This window comes from Notothenia rossii (genome assembly GCF_949606895.1).
Source record: "Notothenia rossii genome assembly, chromosome: 2".
NCBI classification, from domain to species: Eukaryota; Metazoa; Chordata; class Actinopteri; order Perciformes; family Nototheniidae; genus Notothenia; species Notothenia rossii.
The window spans coordinates 45,935,521-45,951,216 of NC_136904.1; the positions used below are offsets into that span (position 1 = coordinate 45,935,521).

General features: G+C 43.2%; 1 protein-coding gene across 1 annotated transcript in view; it reads right to left on the reverse strand.

The window, feature by feature from the left end:
• The window catches only part of ccdc102a (coiled-coil domain containing 102A), a 128,328-nt gene that overhangs the window by 22,090 nt on the left and 90,542 nt on the right, over positions 1-15,696 (reverse strand). Inside the window, exons 8-9 of the mRNA XM_079664448.1 lie at positions 13,780-13,950; positions 13,184-13,287 (exon numbers count right to left, since the gene is read on the reverse strand). Coding sequence (XP_079520574.1) covers positions 13,184-13,287; positions 13,780-13,950 — 275 coding nt within the window. The remainder of the gene's footprint in view (positions 1-13,183; positions 13,288-13,779; positions 13,951-15,696) is intronic.

Consider the following 15,696-nt stretch of genomic DNA (forward strand, 5'->3'; position numbering starts at 1 on the left):
ATGGAAACCTATAGCCCCATCAAGATAAATGCCCCACCCTCTCCCACCCATCCTCTACTCCCTCCCACCTCCTCCCATGCCCTAGCCCCCCTCCCTCCCCACCCCTGAGCTCCATCTGCCAATGAAATTGACAATAACTTCCCTACCTGAATCATCTCTCCTTCTTCAAGGTTTCTCAGTACCCACATCATGCAGATACAACCTCCTTAGTAAGTGTAGCAATTGTGAACAGCAAATGTTAACAAGAACATTGCAAAAGTGCAAGAGCATCCAGGGTATAGAGTGTAAATACAAAAATGAAAACAATTACATAAAATAAAAATAGATGTAAACATGTCACATTGTGTGCTATCTTGGCCGAGTAACGTTAGTTACAAAATAAATTATGTCCCAACAGAACGACGGCTGTAAAGTGCCCAGAAACAATTGTGAACAGCATGAGTTAACAAGGACATTCGAAAAAGTGCAAAAAACAAAAAACATGTAATCATACAAAAAATAAATGTAAACAATATGTCGCATTGTGCGCTGTAATGGCTAGGTAATGTTAGATTATGCAATCAATTGTGTCCCAATATAACGGTTGCAACGTACCCATTCCATCATCAATGCAGCGCTAGCGTGGTTTAGCCTAGCCTAGCACAGCCACCACTAGCCTAGCACAACATCAGTGGTTAGTTAGCCGGCTCGCGTTCATAGCCAGCTGCAAAGGCTACAGCCTCCAGGGGCGAGGGGAACCTTTTATTAGCCCCGCTTCCAAGTGTGATCTGCAGGCGAGCAGGGAACAGAAGAGCTGAGGCCTAGGTTGTACAGCTTTGACATGATGTCCCGGTATTTCGCCCGCTGTTCGAGGACTTCCTGTGTGAAGTTTTCGTAGATCTGCACTGGTGTCCCACGGTAGTGGAGATCCCCCTCGTCTCTTGCGGGCCTCACGGACAATCAGGTCTTTGACTTGGTAGCGATGCAGCCGCATTATCACAGGTCGCGGTCTCGCCCCTGGCTGCGGCCTAGCAGCCGGCGCTCTGTATGCACGGTCCAGCTCGGGAGGGGATTGGAGAGTTTCATTGCCTAGCAGCTCGACCAAAAGTTCAGAAAAGAAGGTTGTAGGCCGGGGTACCTCAATAGACTCAGGAAGTCCAATGATTCTAATGTTATTTCTGCAGCTCCGACCTTCCAGATCTGCGGTCTTCGCAGCTATCTTAGCATTGCTATCTTAGCATTGCTATCTTAGCATTGCTATCTTAGCATTGCTATCTGCTAATACCCCACACTTCTCCTCGAGCATACGGAGTTGCTGATCTTGCAGATTGGCATTGGTCTCAAGAGAGTCAATTTGTTCCCCATGTTCTGCTACTGTGGCCTGCGTTTGGTTCAGCTTCGCTTCCAGTACCGCAAAGGCAGCTTTGAAGTAGGGCTGGGCGATATGGTCTCTAAATGATATCGCGATATTTACTGACTATATCGCGATATACGATATATATCGCGATGTTCTGAAATGTCCTCTAAAAAAAAAAAAAAAAAATTGTTTAATTTAACCCCTTGATGTTTACAGTCACGCCAGTATGATGATTCTAGTAGTGCCTGCAACATATGTCTGCATTAAAAAAATCGACTAATAATGAAGAAAATTAACACATTTGTTGCAATAGTAATTTATGCACTAACTACATTACTACTTGTACTACAACATTTGAATCATCAGTTCTTCCTCATTTTCCTCAATTGTTCATATTTGGTTTATTAAAATAATGATATTGTGGTCATTGTTCAAAAATGTCTGCTATTATTATGAGTAGTATTATTATTATTAGTATAATGCGCTTTCTGTCTTCCTGTCATTATCAGGAATTAGACATGTAATGGCTATGTATTAGATTAGATTGGAACCTTCATTCTCCTAAACTGCTGGGACATTTCCCTATAGCCAATACCTTTTATATTTTCTACTCTTCACTTACTTGTCAGCATAGGTCGGCATTGATGTACAGAGCCGACAGAAGACCTTGTTTATATTGGCATCATATTGAGAGGTGCAGTGACGTGTCCTAAAACCAGGAAGTAAGCTGCTGGTTCCCTCGACAAAAAAGCAATGGGATTTCTCCATAGGGTTTTGGAAAATAGCTGGAAATAAGGTCTGTGGAAAACAAACCTGTTTGATAATTGCACGTTTTGTTCAGCCGGATAATATCCACATGTCTACCCTACTTTTATAATTTTCGAATCATAAATCTAATCGATAGATTATAAAAGGGTTTTAGGACGCGTCACTGCACCACTAGAAAACAACTCCATCGATCAAGCTGGCTGAAACTTTATCTCCCTCTTCTTCTCATGCTACCTGTCACCATACTTGTCAACCCTCCCGATTTTCGCGGGAGACTCCCGATTTCATTGTCCTCTCTCGGTTTCCTCCCGGGGTCATATTTCTCCCGCATTTCTCCCGATTTCTGACAAAATCAGATTTACACACGACTGTTTCCACTCGGCCTTTAATAAAGCTACACAATTGTTTGGTTTCCATGGTAACACGTCTCTTTAGTTGTGCGCGCAACTCAAAGTTTGAGAGGGTGAGGCAGATATTCACAGAAAACAGAACAAAAATCGACAACTACTCTACTCTCTGCTCACTCCTTTCCTGTAAAATACAGGTCTAGCCCACACATATGCTCCATCAAGGACGGTGCTACAGGCAAGTGCACTTACAACTACAATAAGCATGTTAATGTTAATCTAACAGCTCCAGCGATCCACTAGCAGCCCCCCCCCCCCCCCCCCCCCAATTTTGCATTTTGAAATGCTCCCGATTTCTGAGGTCTAAAGGTTGGCAAGTATGTGCTCGCGCTGGCTTGCTCCCGTTTGCCTTTCACCCAACAACGACAACCGCCTCACGAAACGCTATGTTGTAGCGTTAATAAACGAAACAATTTAACAACATTGCTTGTCAAAGTACCTATACCACTGGACAATTTTATTTTTTTCAAGCAATATTTTTAGTGGCCCGAGCGGGCAAGTGGAAAGTACGTTATGCTGGCCCGGGGTGTCTAAATAGTGCTTCCGAGCCAGCGGGCCATTTATAATGTCGAGCCCTGCTCTCTGTCACTGTGCATATGTGTAATGATTGTGTGCAAGTTAGACGGGGCCTGCGTGTGTGACTGTGTCTATAAGGGAGAAAGGAAAGCTCATTTTAGCCGCGGCGGGAAATTTATTTGACAACATAATACTCGATGTTCACGATGTGGTCATTTACGACATCGCATGGAGTGCAATCCACGATGTATCGTGTAAACTCGATATATCGCCCAGCCCTACTTTGAAGTCAGCTGAAATGCTAGCTCTGAGCTAGCTCTGTGCTCTTCAAGCAGGCTAATTATGACAGCCATGTCCGGGCCAGCAACTTCACTAGCAGTTGAGACAGCAGTTTCGGTCTTTTTTGCCTGTTTCGACTCCGTTTTCAACGCAGGTTTCGGCATCACATCGGCTTGTTCTAATTTATAGTCCAAATTATGTTCACACAATACGGGTTTAACTCAAATTTGGTCATTTTAAATGAAAGTTAGAAAGTAAAAGTCGTGGGAGAACGATACAACGCAGCCCTCACATGTTCGCCCAACTGGAAGTTTTAATACTTTTTAAGACCCCGCGGACACCCTGAATATCCAAATCGATAAATGCTCCGGTCTTTGGTGAACAACGGAGAGTCGAAGTGTATCAAGTATATGCTACAAAGCGAGAAGAGGTGTTTGAATGGCGCTGGGATGTAGCAGAAGCTATTTTAATGGTTGGTGGGTTCCCTGACGCGCCAGCACGATCGCCAGGAATCACTATTAGGATTAGCATGATGAGATTGATGCTTCTGAGGAAAACGCAGCGAGGCGCATCCCAGTGAGACATTGAATCAAATACAATTTATGAGAACAAAGTGAGTTGAATTGCGAGGGCAGAAATGATAAAGAAATACGTCCTATGAGTTATGCAACTTCATTGTTTTTGGTCAAAGACCTCAGATCTTTGAAAAGAAAAGTATGATAAATAACTTTCAAACAACTTCTGAACCAAAAGGGCACTAGCACGGACCTAGAACTGGAACCACTTTGGTGGGAAAGGGTTAACTTACACCGGGTGAGTGAATCTTTACAGGAGAACAGTGGTGCTTTGAGCCAAGTGCTAATGTTGAAAACTAAAGTCTAGGACTTGATGACAACACCAGATTCAAGTGATTCAAAATCTGCCTCTGTGGACCACAAATAGTACATTTCATGGCAACATACCTAAAAAGTGTCTTAAAATAGATTAGGTCAACAGAGTTATGTCAGGCACCTTAATAATTTCAGGACTGAATACTGTGTCTCGTCATTAAGGTGAACTGGTTGGAACCAGTGGTGTAGTCTACTTTTTTGTAGTGGGTTTACTGTAATAATTGTATTCATCCTGTCTCGAAGCAACACCTCATGAACACCATCACACTTACTAATGCATAGACTAGTCTTGAGACTGGTTATGTGTTATCAACATGTCAATGTATTATAAGCATTTTTATGTGACTTTTAACTGCCAGAGACATTAACAATAAAAAAATAAAAGAATGAACAATGATGGAAAAAGCCCACTTATCTTCTAGGGTTGAACAATTAATCGACATTTTTATCAAAATCTCAATATGGCCTACTGCAAACACTGTCTCTGACACAGCTCTCACCAAATTTCCAACTAAATCCTGTCCACCCTTCTCCGTGAGCTCCTGGGCTATTTTGTGTGCTCTGGACGTCTCATGTCGTCTAATCTTGTTTCTCAAAGAGGCCAGAGATGTTGATCTGCTTGAATCTGAGGACTGGATCTTAAAGTGCACCCACTCCTCAGACATAGACACTCGTTGTTCTGTGAGGACACCTGTTGATTTTGTAGCGCTGCAAAGAGCACAACCTGGAAATAAACAAAACCATGACTAATTAGCATAATACAAGTTTTTACCAATAATATCTGCAGAAAAGAGCCAAGATTTACTCAAAAGTATTTAATAAACTGCTTACAATATTTACATCATGGCTAACAAATGCATGAAAAGCAGATAAAAGGAGAAAAATGTTCCACTTTTTCAATAGCTAATTATTTGACAACTACTGATAACTAACATATAGTAATATAATGGTGCAAATGTTTTAAATGCACTTTTAACATGACCATGAATTAACTCTCATTTGCATAGTCATTGACTTTATGAATTTCTGTTGTTTAGATCAGCTTTCCTTTGCATGTGTGCTGACATTTACCTAACTTTCTGTCCCTCCACTCTAACCAAGGATGCCTGTTTTTACATTCCAGCTACTGTTACGTTAATCATAACCATGCTAATTCCACTTACCGGGTAAATTTGCGGTAGCGCCAGGCTCGTTCTCTGTCACCTTTAGGACAGCCGCCTGACCTGGCTCTTCTTCTGTAGTGGTAATAGGGGAAAACTTCGGAAAACATAAAAATATTTTCGTCTGTTTTCGTTTCATGTTTGCTTCCTGTTTAGCGCTCCGCGAACTTGAATGATGGAAGGATCAAATTCTGATAACGTTAGAGAAACGTGGGGTTTTTCAGAGCCGAACAAAGTGTGTTGCTGTTGCTTAGCAACAGGCCAAAGGCGACGGAAGCCCCAGACGTCCAAAAGTATTAACACAGAAGGGGGCGAAAGCGTGAAAGCGAAGTCACAAAATGATGTTGTTACGTATCATCGCTCATTTTTAAGAGGGCATACGGAAATCACTGGCATTTTCTAGTGGGTATACGGCGTATACCAGGATATCACGTAGACTACACCACTGGTTGGAACCACAGGAGGATTCAGTACAGCATTAGAGGTGACAGCGCTAAGCTACGTGAAGAATACACTATACCAACTGACTAGGCTAAAATAACTATAATGTTTGATTCCTCTGGATTTCTTTATGCCGAGGACTATTGAAAATAACAGGGAGTATGTGATCTACACGTCAAAATGGATTTAAAAAAGCCTCAAAATGAAACAAATATTTAATGTCTCCCTGAGCTGTATGCATTTCCAATTGGTTTAAAAATGCAATGACGATTGATTTTTTGTTCCAAGATGCCAGCGAGGTCTATCATGAAACAAACCCTGAAGATGGGTTTGGCCACACTAGATTCTCGTTTTCGCTGAACACACCAGCTGCAGCGAGGCGTCAGCTCTCTGAAAGTCAATTGAAATCCTCTTATGCAGTTCAGTCGCTGTCTTTCTCATCCAAGACAGTTTGAACACCTTGTGAAGATGTTTCTCACAATTTCTAGCTCATGCTTTAAATTGTCTTGACGACATATTTTCAGCTTCGAAATAACCCAGTTTGTGATAGGTGTGACACTGAACACGAAGTGGCTCTATGGCCAGTTCACCGCTGACATGTCTCGTGTCAACTCATCACAAGTGGACAGCTCTTACTGCGTCAGTTCCCACCGGGCATTATGCTTCTTCACACGTGTCTCCAGCAAGCTTCAATGACGTGTGGCAGGCTATTTTTCCTGTGGCCAAACGGTGGTACTGCAACATCTGTGTCATTGGGCCCAAACATATTTGTTTACCATTGACTTACATTGGGAAAGAGACATCTATAAATGAACAGATTTTATTTCTTTCGGTAAAATAACTACACAATACGAGATTGAAAATCATTAGGGCTTTAAAGTTACATTGATTCTCCCTCACCACTTATTTAACTCAGCCCAGATGTGACACAGAGAAACGCATGCTCTATGGAGCCAGAAGCTTATGATCCAGGTATGACTGTGCTCGAGTCCGGGCCATTGGGCTTAGTTGCCAGTGAGCAACTTTCATATGAAGGCCCCAGACACGTATCCATTCAAGACTTTTGAAAGGAATTGTTTATTATTGTTGTTTTGTGTTTGTATTTCAGTTTTTACTCGAAATAAATCTTACATCAAAGTAGCTATGCCTAAAGGAAAAACGTGCTCTTTTGTGTGTGGGCATATTTTGAAGACGTTAGTGTCTAACTCTAAGGGATGGGACCCCAATGCATCTTCATGCGTTTCTTTTACTTCCGTACTTAAGGCTGTCATGTGATTGGCTCACAACAGACACATGTTAATGAAAGTCCCATGCCCTGATCCTGACCTCAGATAGTCATCACCCACAGTGAGACGCGCGTCCTGCTGCAGAAAACATAATGCTATATACTGTGTATGAAGCTGCCCCAACAGTAATAGCCGAGGTATACCAACAGGAGACCCAGCGTGTGTGCTGTCATTCAAACAGCAGCTTCAGAAGGGCTCAGTCTCCAATAACACGGGTTTATTGTGAGCACAATGAAAAAACACAGCATTTAGGATGGAGGGCTTTTCATTGAACTGCCAAAACCTTCAAAATAATGAGTAACCTGTCCCCCAGTAATCCTGTATTATTGATGTACAAGATCCCTTTTTGTATTTTATTCGATATCCCTGACATGTAGTCGATCTGCACTTAATAAATATGCGCTCATCAGTAGTTATTCCATTGTTGCCTCTTTAAACCAAAGAAGGAAAATAATTTTGGACCGAATTGATCAATTCTTTATAATAAAACAAGGCATTTGGCGAGGGGTGAATCATTAAAAAAATGTTTAACAGCTGCACACATCAGAGTGTATCTCAAAACACAATGTTACCCTCCCTCGACCATATATAACCCCCTAATGCAACTCACAGGAAGCGAAATCAGCAGCTTGGTCTGACCTTTGAGGAATCTCGTTTTTTTGTTTGCTTCTCCAAACTGTCTTATTCACCACAGAGGCTTTTCTCTTCTTCCGCTCGTTTTTCTCCCTGCATTGGCATTCAGTCTCCCTTTCTCTTAATCTCTTTATCTCTTTCAGTGACAGACACTTGTGAGTCAGGAGATCAGGGTCAGAGCAGCTTGCAGATAAAGTATCATTACATTGGAACAGCAGCCCTGAGCTGACAAACACTTAGCAAAGAGACAGTCATCTCTACAGAGAAGAGTCGAGGGAATGAGCCGAGAGGAGGATGGTTTACAGAAACACCTCAGTGTGGCTGAGATGCTCCATATCATGTTCCCCGGATACGTGAGTGTGACAGCGAGGTGTGGTTAAATTGTTTACTATTATATGTTGACTGCAAAATAAATACTGTGTCCCTCTAGAACTCAGTGCTGACTTCAAGTTTGCGAACTTTCAGAAAAGGTCACAGTGCTGTTGGAATGTAGCATTTATATATTGAGAGCAGCTGAGACTTGGGGCGGAAGAACGTACTCTGTCCATCTGAGGAGACGAGCAGCAGAGCATCATGGGAAGGGAATGTATGAGAGTTACTTCTAAGCCATACTCTTAAATAAACAGTCTTAAAATATGTCTAACTCCTAACGTTAGCTACAGCCCAGTTAAAAAAAATTATTTACATAGTCAGATTGTTAGAGGCTATTACATGGCATCATAGTTATCTTTTACATTGCCATTCTCACTGACATCACGTCAGACACACAGCATATTGTATTCTACATATCGATAGTAAAGTGTTTTTTTGAGATTATCAAATCTACCTGTTTGATGATCCATACTGAAGTACTGTATACGCCTTTTTCTTAGAACAGTGTAGAGTGTCAGATTGGGAAAAGAACACGACCTTAGTCTCGTTTTCCTATGACGCTCTAACTAGTTTACACTTACACATGCACGCACACACACAGCCATACACACACACTAGTCAAGCAGTCTCTGAGTAACTGAATTAAACATATCCAGAATGGAGAAAAGCTTTAGCTACACCTTCTACAAGAACACACACTTTAGGGTCAGTGTCTGAGCTGTTACCATGCCGACACGCCTGTCACTACTCAACAAATCAGAGCAACAAGAGAGCCCTCTGTTACTAGGGTAACCTGCTACTGGGAACTCTGTGATTGGCTGTTGGCTGCCGAAGCAACAACGTGGAGAAAAAGGAGAGAGAGAGAACGAGGAGCTGAGGACTATGCAGAGCTGATAGACAGGCAACACACACACACACACACACACACACACACACACACACACACACACACACACACACACACACACACACACACACACACACACACACACACACACACACACACACACACACACACACACACACACACACACACACACACACACACACACACACACACACACACACACACACACACACACACACACACACACACACACACACACACACACACACACACACACACACACACACACACACATTCTTAAAGAACAACAAAAATCCATGTTGGCATGAGCCTTTTCTCAGATATTGCAAAGTTTGGGGCATTTTGATAAGATGCTCAAGGAGAATATCTTATGCCGCTGTATTCCTAAAGAAATATATATTTGTAAGTGAATAATGTCAGCCTTAATACATTTGTATATTGTTTTGCCAGTCATTTAAAAAATATATACAGTATAAAAAATTCTTTATGTTTTAGGTTTAGTTTGTAACTGACGATAGGTCTCACCTTCTCCTGCTCATCTTTTAGTATTTCAAACCACTTTACAGGATCACACTAAAAACTCTCAGGACTGTGTGATAAAGTTTAGCTCCGAGCAGTGTGAGTTGTGAGTGATGGCCACGTGTTTACCCCTCAGCACACACACACACACTCTGCTGTGCCTTCAGCACAATACAGACACACTCTGCTGCTGCTGAAAGCCCTCAGCAGAACACACACACTCTCTGCTGCTGCTGCTAATAGCTCCTGACACACTGCTGCTACTGACACATGCCAACCTGCTGCCTGTAATGGCGCTTTTCCACTGCAGGACCTCGCACGGCTTAGTACGGTATGGTTAGGCCTTGGTAGGCCAGGCTCACTTTATGCTGCGTTTGCATTACAGTTTAGGAACTGGGGTAGTAACTATAGTAACACAGTGTAGGCGGGGCGATCGGCTGTTTGGCGGGCGGAGAGACGCTGCGTAAAACTGCCGTGACGTCATCTTCAATGCGAACCACAAAACCAAAACATCAGCCGTTAGCTGTTAGCACTCAGACCTCCTCATATCTGTTCAGAAACTAGACAACAGTTAAACAAGTACAAACCACAGACTGTCTGTGTCATGGCGAATACAGTCACTGGTTTATTTATGTCTGTAGGCCGTTGTTGTGAGTGTGGACGGTCGGAGCATATACTGCGTTACCTTAGCCTGATCGATCCGATCTCCACACACGCATTTTAAAAGGTTTTTCGCCTGCCGTCTTGTCTGCAGACCGGTATCAGTATGTTGTTACTTCGGCATCATTTTGAAACGTGTATTAAAATTAAATCACGGTCAAATATGTTCATTTTGTTGTAGTTGTAGCCCCTCCTTGCCAGCGATTCTCTGTGACCAATCAGCACTGGCACCCAAGGCCCTGCTCCAGAAGGTTGGTGACTTTGTCCTCGAGGTCGACGGCTGCTCCATCTCCCCATCTCCTGAAGCCCGCAACCTGGGTGTCATCCTCGACTCCACCCTTTCCTTCCATTCCCACGTCAAATCTGTGACCAAATCGGCCTTTTACCACCTAAGGAACATTGCCAGACTCCGACCGTCACTCTCAGAGTCAGTTGGCGAAGCCCTAGTGCAGGCCTATTCAACTGGCGGCCCGCGGGCCAGATGCGGCCCAGAACCAACTCCCGAGTGGCCCGGCCTCCCGTAGCCAAATTCCTACACTAGTACAGACCATGAACGCAACACTCCGCGTTGCATAGAAACCACCAAACCACAACGCAGCACGTTTTTTGAAAGTGTATCTAGTGGTGCTAGTAACGGTGGTCCTATGATAGCAACTTTAAAACATGTGTCTCTCAACTCTGAAGCGTAAACAGAGACAAAACGGTCATTGATCTTGTGGAGCAGATCCAAGTCAAGCTGGACCTTTTCGTGACCAACTTGAGCACGGATCGGATGCTGCATTTTCCGACGCTCCCCAAACACATCACATCTCCGGCACAAATCATGGATGTGATGACAGATTTCATTGCGAGGTTGAAAGAGAACTTTGCCGGTCGATTGGATGGACTTGTTCTGTCCACAGAGGTGATGGGCTTTGCCAGAGACCCCTTCACTGTTGCAATAGAAGGGGACGTATCCACCAGAGCAAAGGAAGTGGTTTCCTGCATCGACAAGGGGAAATATACACTGGAACTTATTGACATGCAGCGCACTAACGGGCCAGCGAAGTTTTGGAGTGATATCAAAAAACAGCAGTTCCCTAACGTTCAGAAAGTAGCGATCTGTGTGCTCAGTATGTTTGGATCAACATACACATGTGAATCAAGCTTTTCACACATGAACTCAATCAAAAGTAGCAGTCGCTGCTCCCTGACTGACAGCACTCTTCAACAATGTCTTAGGATTGCATTGACATCATATGAGCCAAAAATCACTGCTCTTGTTCAAAACAAAAAATGGCCCTTTTCCCATTGAGAAAGTCAGCGATGACAAATCACAAATGAGGTGATAGTAAGCACCTAGTTTACTATAGTAGACGTGTAGTGTAGTATTCATTCATACAGTATAGTTACCCGTATCCCTTGTTATGGGTTTGTGCACTGAAGGGTTTGACAGTTCTTTCTGTATTCATTTAAGTGCACTTTGTAATGTGTCTGGGTCAAATGTGACCAAAACGTATGATTTTTTTGTTATTACTTGAAAAGTGAAAAAATAGTATTGCTACAGTACTACCTCTTTGTGTTGCATTGAAGCTCTTTAACTTTTTTCTTTGTATGTGAGGACATTTATTAAGACTGCTATTATTGTATTCAGTAAATGCACTTTGTGATGTGCCTGGTTCAAAAAAAATAACCTGAATATTTGACTTCTAAAGCAAACCATTATTTTTTCAGATTCTGTTAAATTAAATTAATTTGTTGTGTTTTTATGCACTTTTTGACGTACCTTTGTTAGATGAACAATGAATAAAAATTGCATGTTTTTCATCGCAGTAATATGTGTTGATTTAAAATGTGTCACTACCCGCTTTTTACAGGCCGCTGAATGTCTGGCCCAGCTGAATTTTGTAGTTATAAAATCTGGCCCAACTGAATGTGTAGTTGAATAGCCCAGCCCTAGTGCATGCTTTTTTCACCACCCGCTTGGACTACTGCAATGGTGTCCTGTTCGGGGTTCCCAACAAAACCCTGGACAGGCTCCAGTATGTCCAAAACTGTGCTGCTAGGGTACTCACACAAACAAAGCCGTGGCAGCACATCACTCCCACCCTCATCCACCTACACTGGTTGCCGGTCAAGTCCCGCATATCCTACAAAGTCCTCCTCCTCACCTACAAGTCCCTCCATGCCCTTGCCCCCCAGTACCTATCGGACATCCTTCACCCACATGCCCCACTCCGGAACCTGCGGTCCTCAGACTCTGGCCTGCTTACCACCCCCCGCACCAAACTGCGAACCTTCGGGGACAGAGCCTTCAGTGTGGCAGCCCCCACCCTCTGGAACGCTCTCCCTGCGGAGATTCGCAACATCCCCACACTCGACGCCTTCAAAAGGGCCCTCAAGTCCCATCTGTTTGCCAAGGCTTTCGGCCCCTAAATCGATCTGTTGTTTTGCCTGTCTGACTTTTTGTTTTGTTATGTTTGTTTTTTGCCATTGTTTTTGTAAAGCGACCTTGTTTTTGTAAAGCGACCTTGGCTCCCTTGAAAGGCGCTATATAAATCCAAGCTATTATTATTATTATTATTATTATTAGCAGTCGAGAGTGTTTACGTCACTAGTTTAGCATATTCAGCCCGGTTGTTGGCCTAGTAAGAACCTCGATTTTAGAGGGCCAGAAAAAAGGTGAAAAAGTAGTCCTGAGCCGGAACTACCCCTAAAGGAAAAGCAAAAAAAACGTGCTACAGTGGAAAAGGCTGAAATAAACACAATGTCAGACTGAAAGTGAAACAAAGTTGTAGTTCTGTCGGGTAATCAGGCTAGGTAGCTATGGCCATCACTTATTTTACTGTCTGTCCTTGTTTGTCTACCCTCCCTCATACTGTAAAGCGTCTTTGAGTTGTGAAAAGCGCTATATAAATCAAATGTATTATTATTATCAAGGTGAATGTGTTTATTACACAGCAGCCAATGGAAGGGGAAACACTGAGACCTGTGCACAATCCAGATTACATGCATTTCAATAGGGTTGGTCGACCAATGACCAATGGGGTGTGTGTGTGAGTGTCTTACCTTGACTGTAAGTGTTCCAATTGAACCTGCAGGTTCTCAGTCTGCTCCACCTGCTCATCCAGAGATCTCTGCAGTTTCCTGGTCTGGTTATGGGACTCATCCAACTGGACACACACACACACACACACACACACACACACACACACACACACACACACACACACACACACACACACACACACACACACACACACACACACACACACACACACACACACACACACACACACACACACACACACACACACACACACACACACACACACACACACACACACACACACACACACACACACACACACACACACACACACACACACACACACACACACACACACACACAGCTGATTATGTCGTGTGCTAGTTGGCATTCTAAATGTGGTATGGCAGATGGTTCCACAGGGCTCCTAGCTTCTATACTTTCTGTCAGATAAAACCTTTTTTTGGTCTTTGGCTGTCTAACTGTTAGTTGGAATGATTAGTGGAGTTTTGGTTGAGTGGAATAGTTAGAAGCTGAACGTTTCCAATAAATGGACAAAAGCAATGATGGTCCCTTAGAGGAACCTTCAGAAATAGATGCAGAGCCTTGTCCCTACCTCATCCTCCGCCTGTCCCAACTCTTTCTTCAGCTCCTCCACCCTCAGTCGGAGCTTCTTCACTTCGGCCTCGTGGCTCTCCACCCTCCGGTTGGCGTGGGCCAGTTCTACCATCTTCTCTTGGAACTGCTTCTTCAGCTTAGCGTGAACATGGCGAACATCAGCGAGCTCCTATAGAGCAGAGGGGCGGATAGGACAGGGTTATAGAGACATGTGTGCACCAATCAGCTCCTCTGTTTCTTTACCAGTGAAAATATAATGATTGACTTCAGCAGTCAGATTGTCTTCTTTAGAGGATCTGGTGTTGTACAGAGAGTATAGGAGAGCCTCTCTGCCCTCTAAACAGAGAAACATCGATCTGACAGACCAGCAACAACATCCAGGGAGGGCTGAGCAGAGGGTGTAATGGCCAGAGAGTAATAATCAGAGCTTTACTCCACAGGTGAGGGGGGGCTGAGGAAAGTGCACACATGAACTAATGGCATCATCAATAATGCATCATTGTTACTCACTGCACTTCCATGTACTCTCTGCTGTCTTAGCTAATGGCCCCCCAGACAGAGCAGTTTCCAAGAAACATTTCTACATTTACAGGGCAATAACATGAGATACAGGAACACTAAAAGACAAGACGAAGGATCAGGAAATGCCCTTTACTTAGTGCTGCATTCGATACTATCGACCATGATATCCTATTGCAAAGACTAGAGCACTTAGTTGGCATACAGGGAACTGCTTTAGGCTGGTTTAGGTCCTATCTATCTGAACGCTCTCAGTTTGTACGTGTCAACGATGAATCTTCCATGCAAACCAAAGTTAGCCATGGAGTGCCACAGGGCTCAGTGCTTGGACCTATTTTGTTCACACTATATATGCTTCCGTTAGGGAATATTATAAGGAATCATTCTGTAAACTTTCATTGTTATGCGGATGATACTCAACTATATTTATCAATCAAGCCTGATGAAATTAATCATCTAAATAAAATTCAAGACTGCCTCAAGGACTTAAAAACGTGGATGACCTTACATTTTTTGATGTTAAACACGACCAAAACTGAAGTTATTGTACTAGGCCCGAAGAATCTACGAAACAAATTATCTAAAGATATATTAACTATGGATGGCATTAATTTGGCCTCCAGTGAGACTGTAAGGAATCTTGGTGTTATATTTGATCAGGATTTATCCTTTAACACCCACATAAAATCAATTTCAAGGTCCGCCTACTTCCATCTACGTAACATTGCAAAAATCAGGCATATCTTGCCTCAAAACGATGCAGAGAAACTAGTCCATGCATTTGTTACTTCAAGGCTGGATTATTGTAACTCCTTATTATCAGGGTGTACCAAGAAGTCAGTCAGCTGATTCAAAATGCTGCAGCTCGTGTACTAACCAGAGTTAGGAAAAGGGACCACATTACTCCTGTTCTGGCTGCCTTACACTGGCTCCCTATAGAACACAGGATAGAATTTAAAATTCTTCTTCTCGCCTACAAAGCCCTTAATGGGCAGGCGCCATCTTACCTTAAAGAACTCATTATACCCTATTGTCCTACTAGGGCATTGCGTTCCAAGAATGCAGGGTTGTTGGTTGTTCCTAGAGTCTCTAAAAGTACAACGGGAGCCAGAGCCTTTTCTCATCAAGCTCCACTTTTGTGGAATCAGCTTCCAGTTTGTGTTCGGACGGCAGACACCCTATCCGTTTTTAAGAGTGCGCTTAAGACCTTCCTTTTTGATAAAGCTTATAGTTAGGGCTGATTAGATTCAGCCCCTAGTTTTGCTGATATAGGCTTAGTTTGTCGGGGGACATCTTACTTCTTCCTTCTCTCTGTCTGTCTATACCTGTGTACTCATGTTCCGATTAACCCAGCTTCCCCAAATTTCTTTCTTTTTGGTGTCTATATACGCCGGGA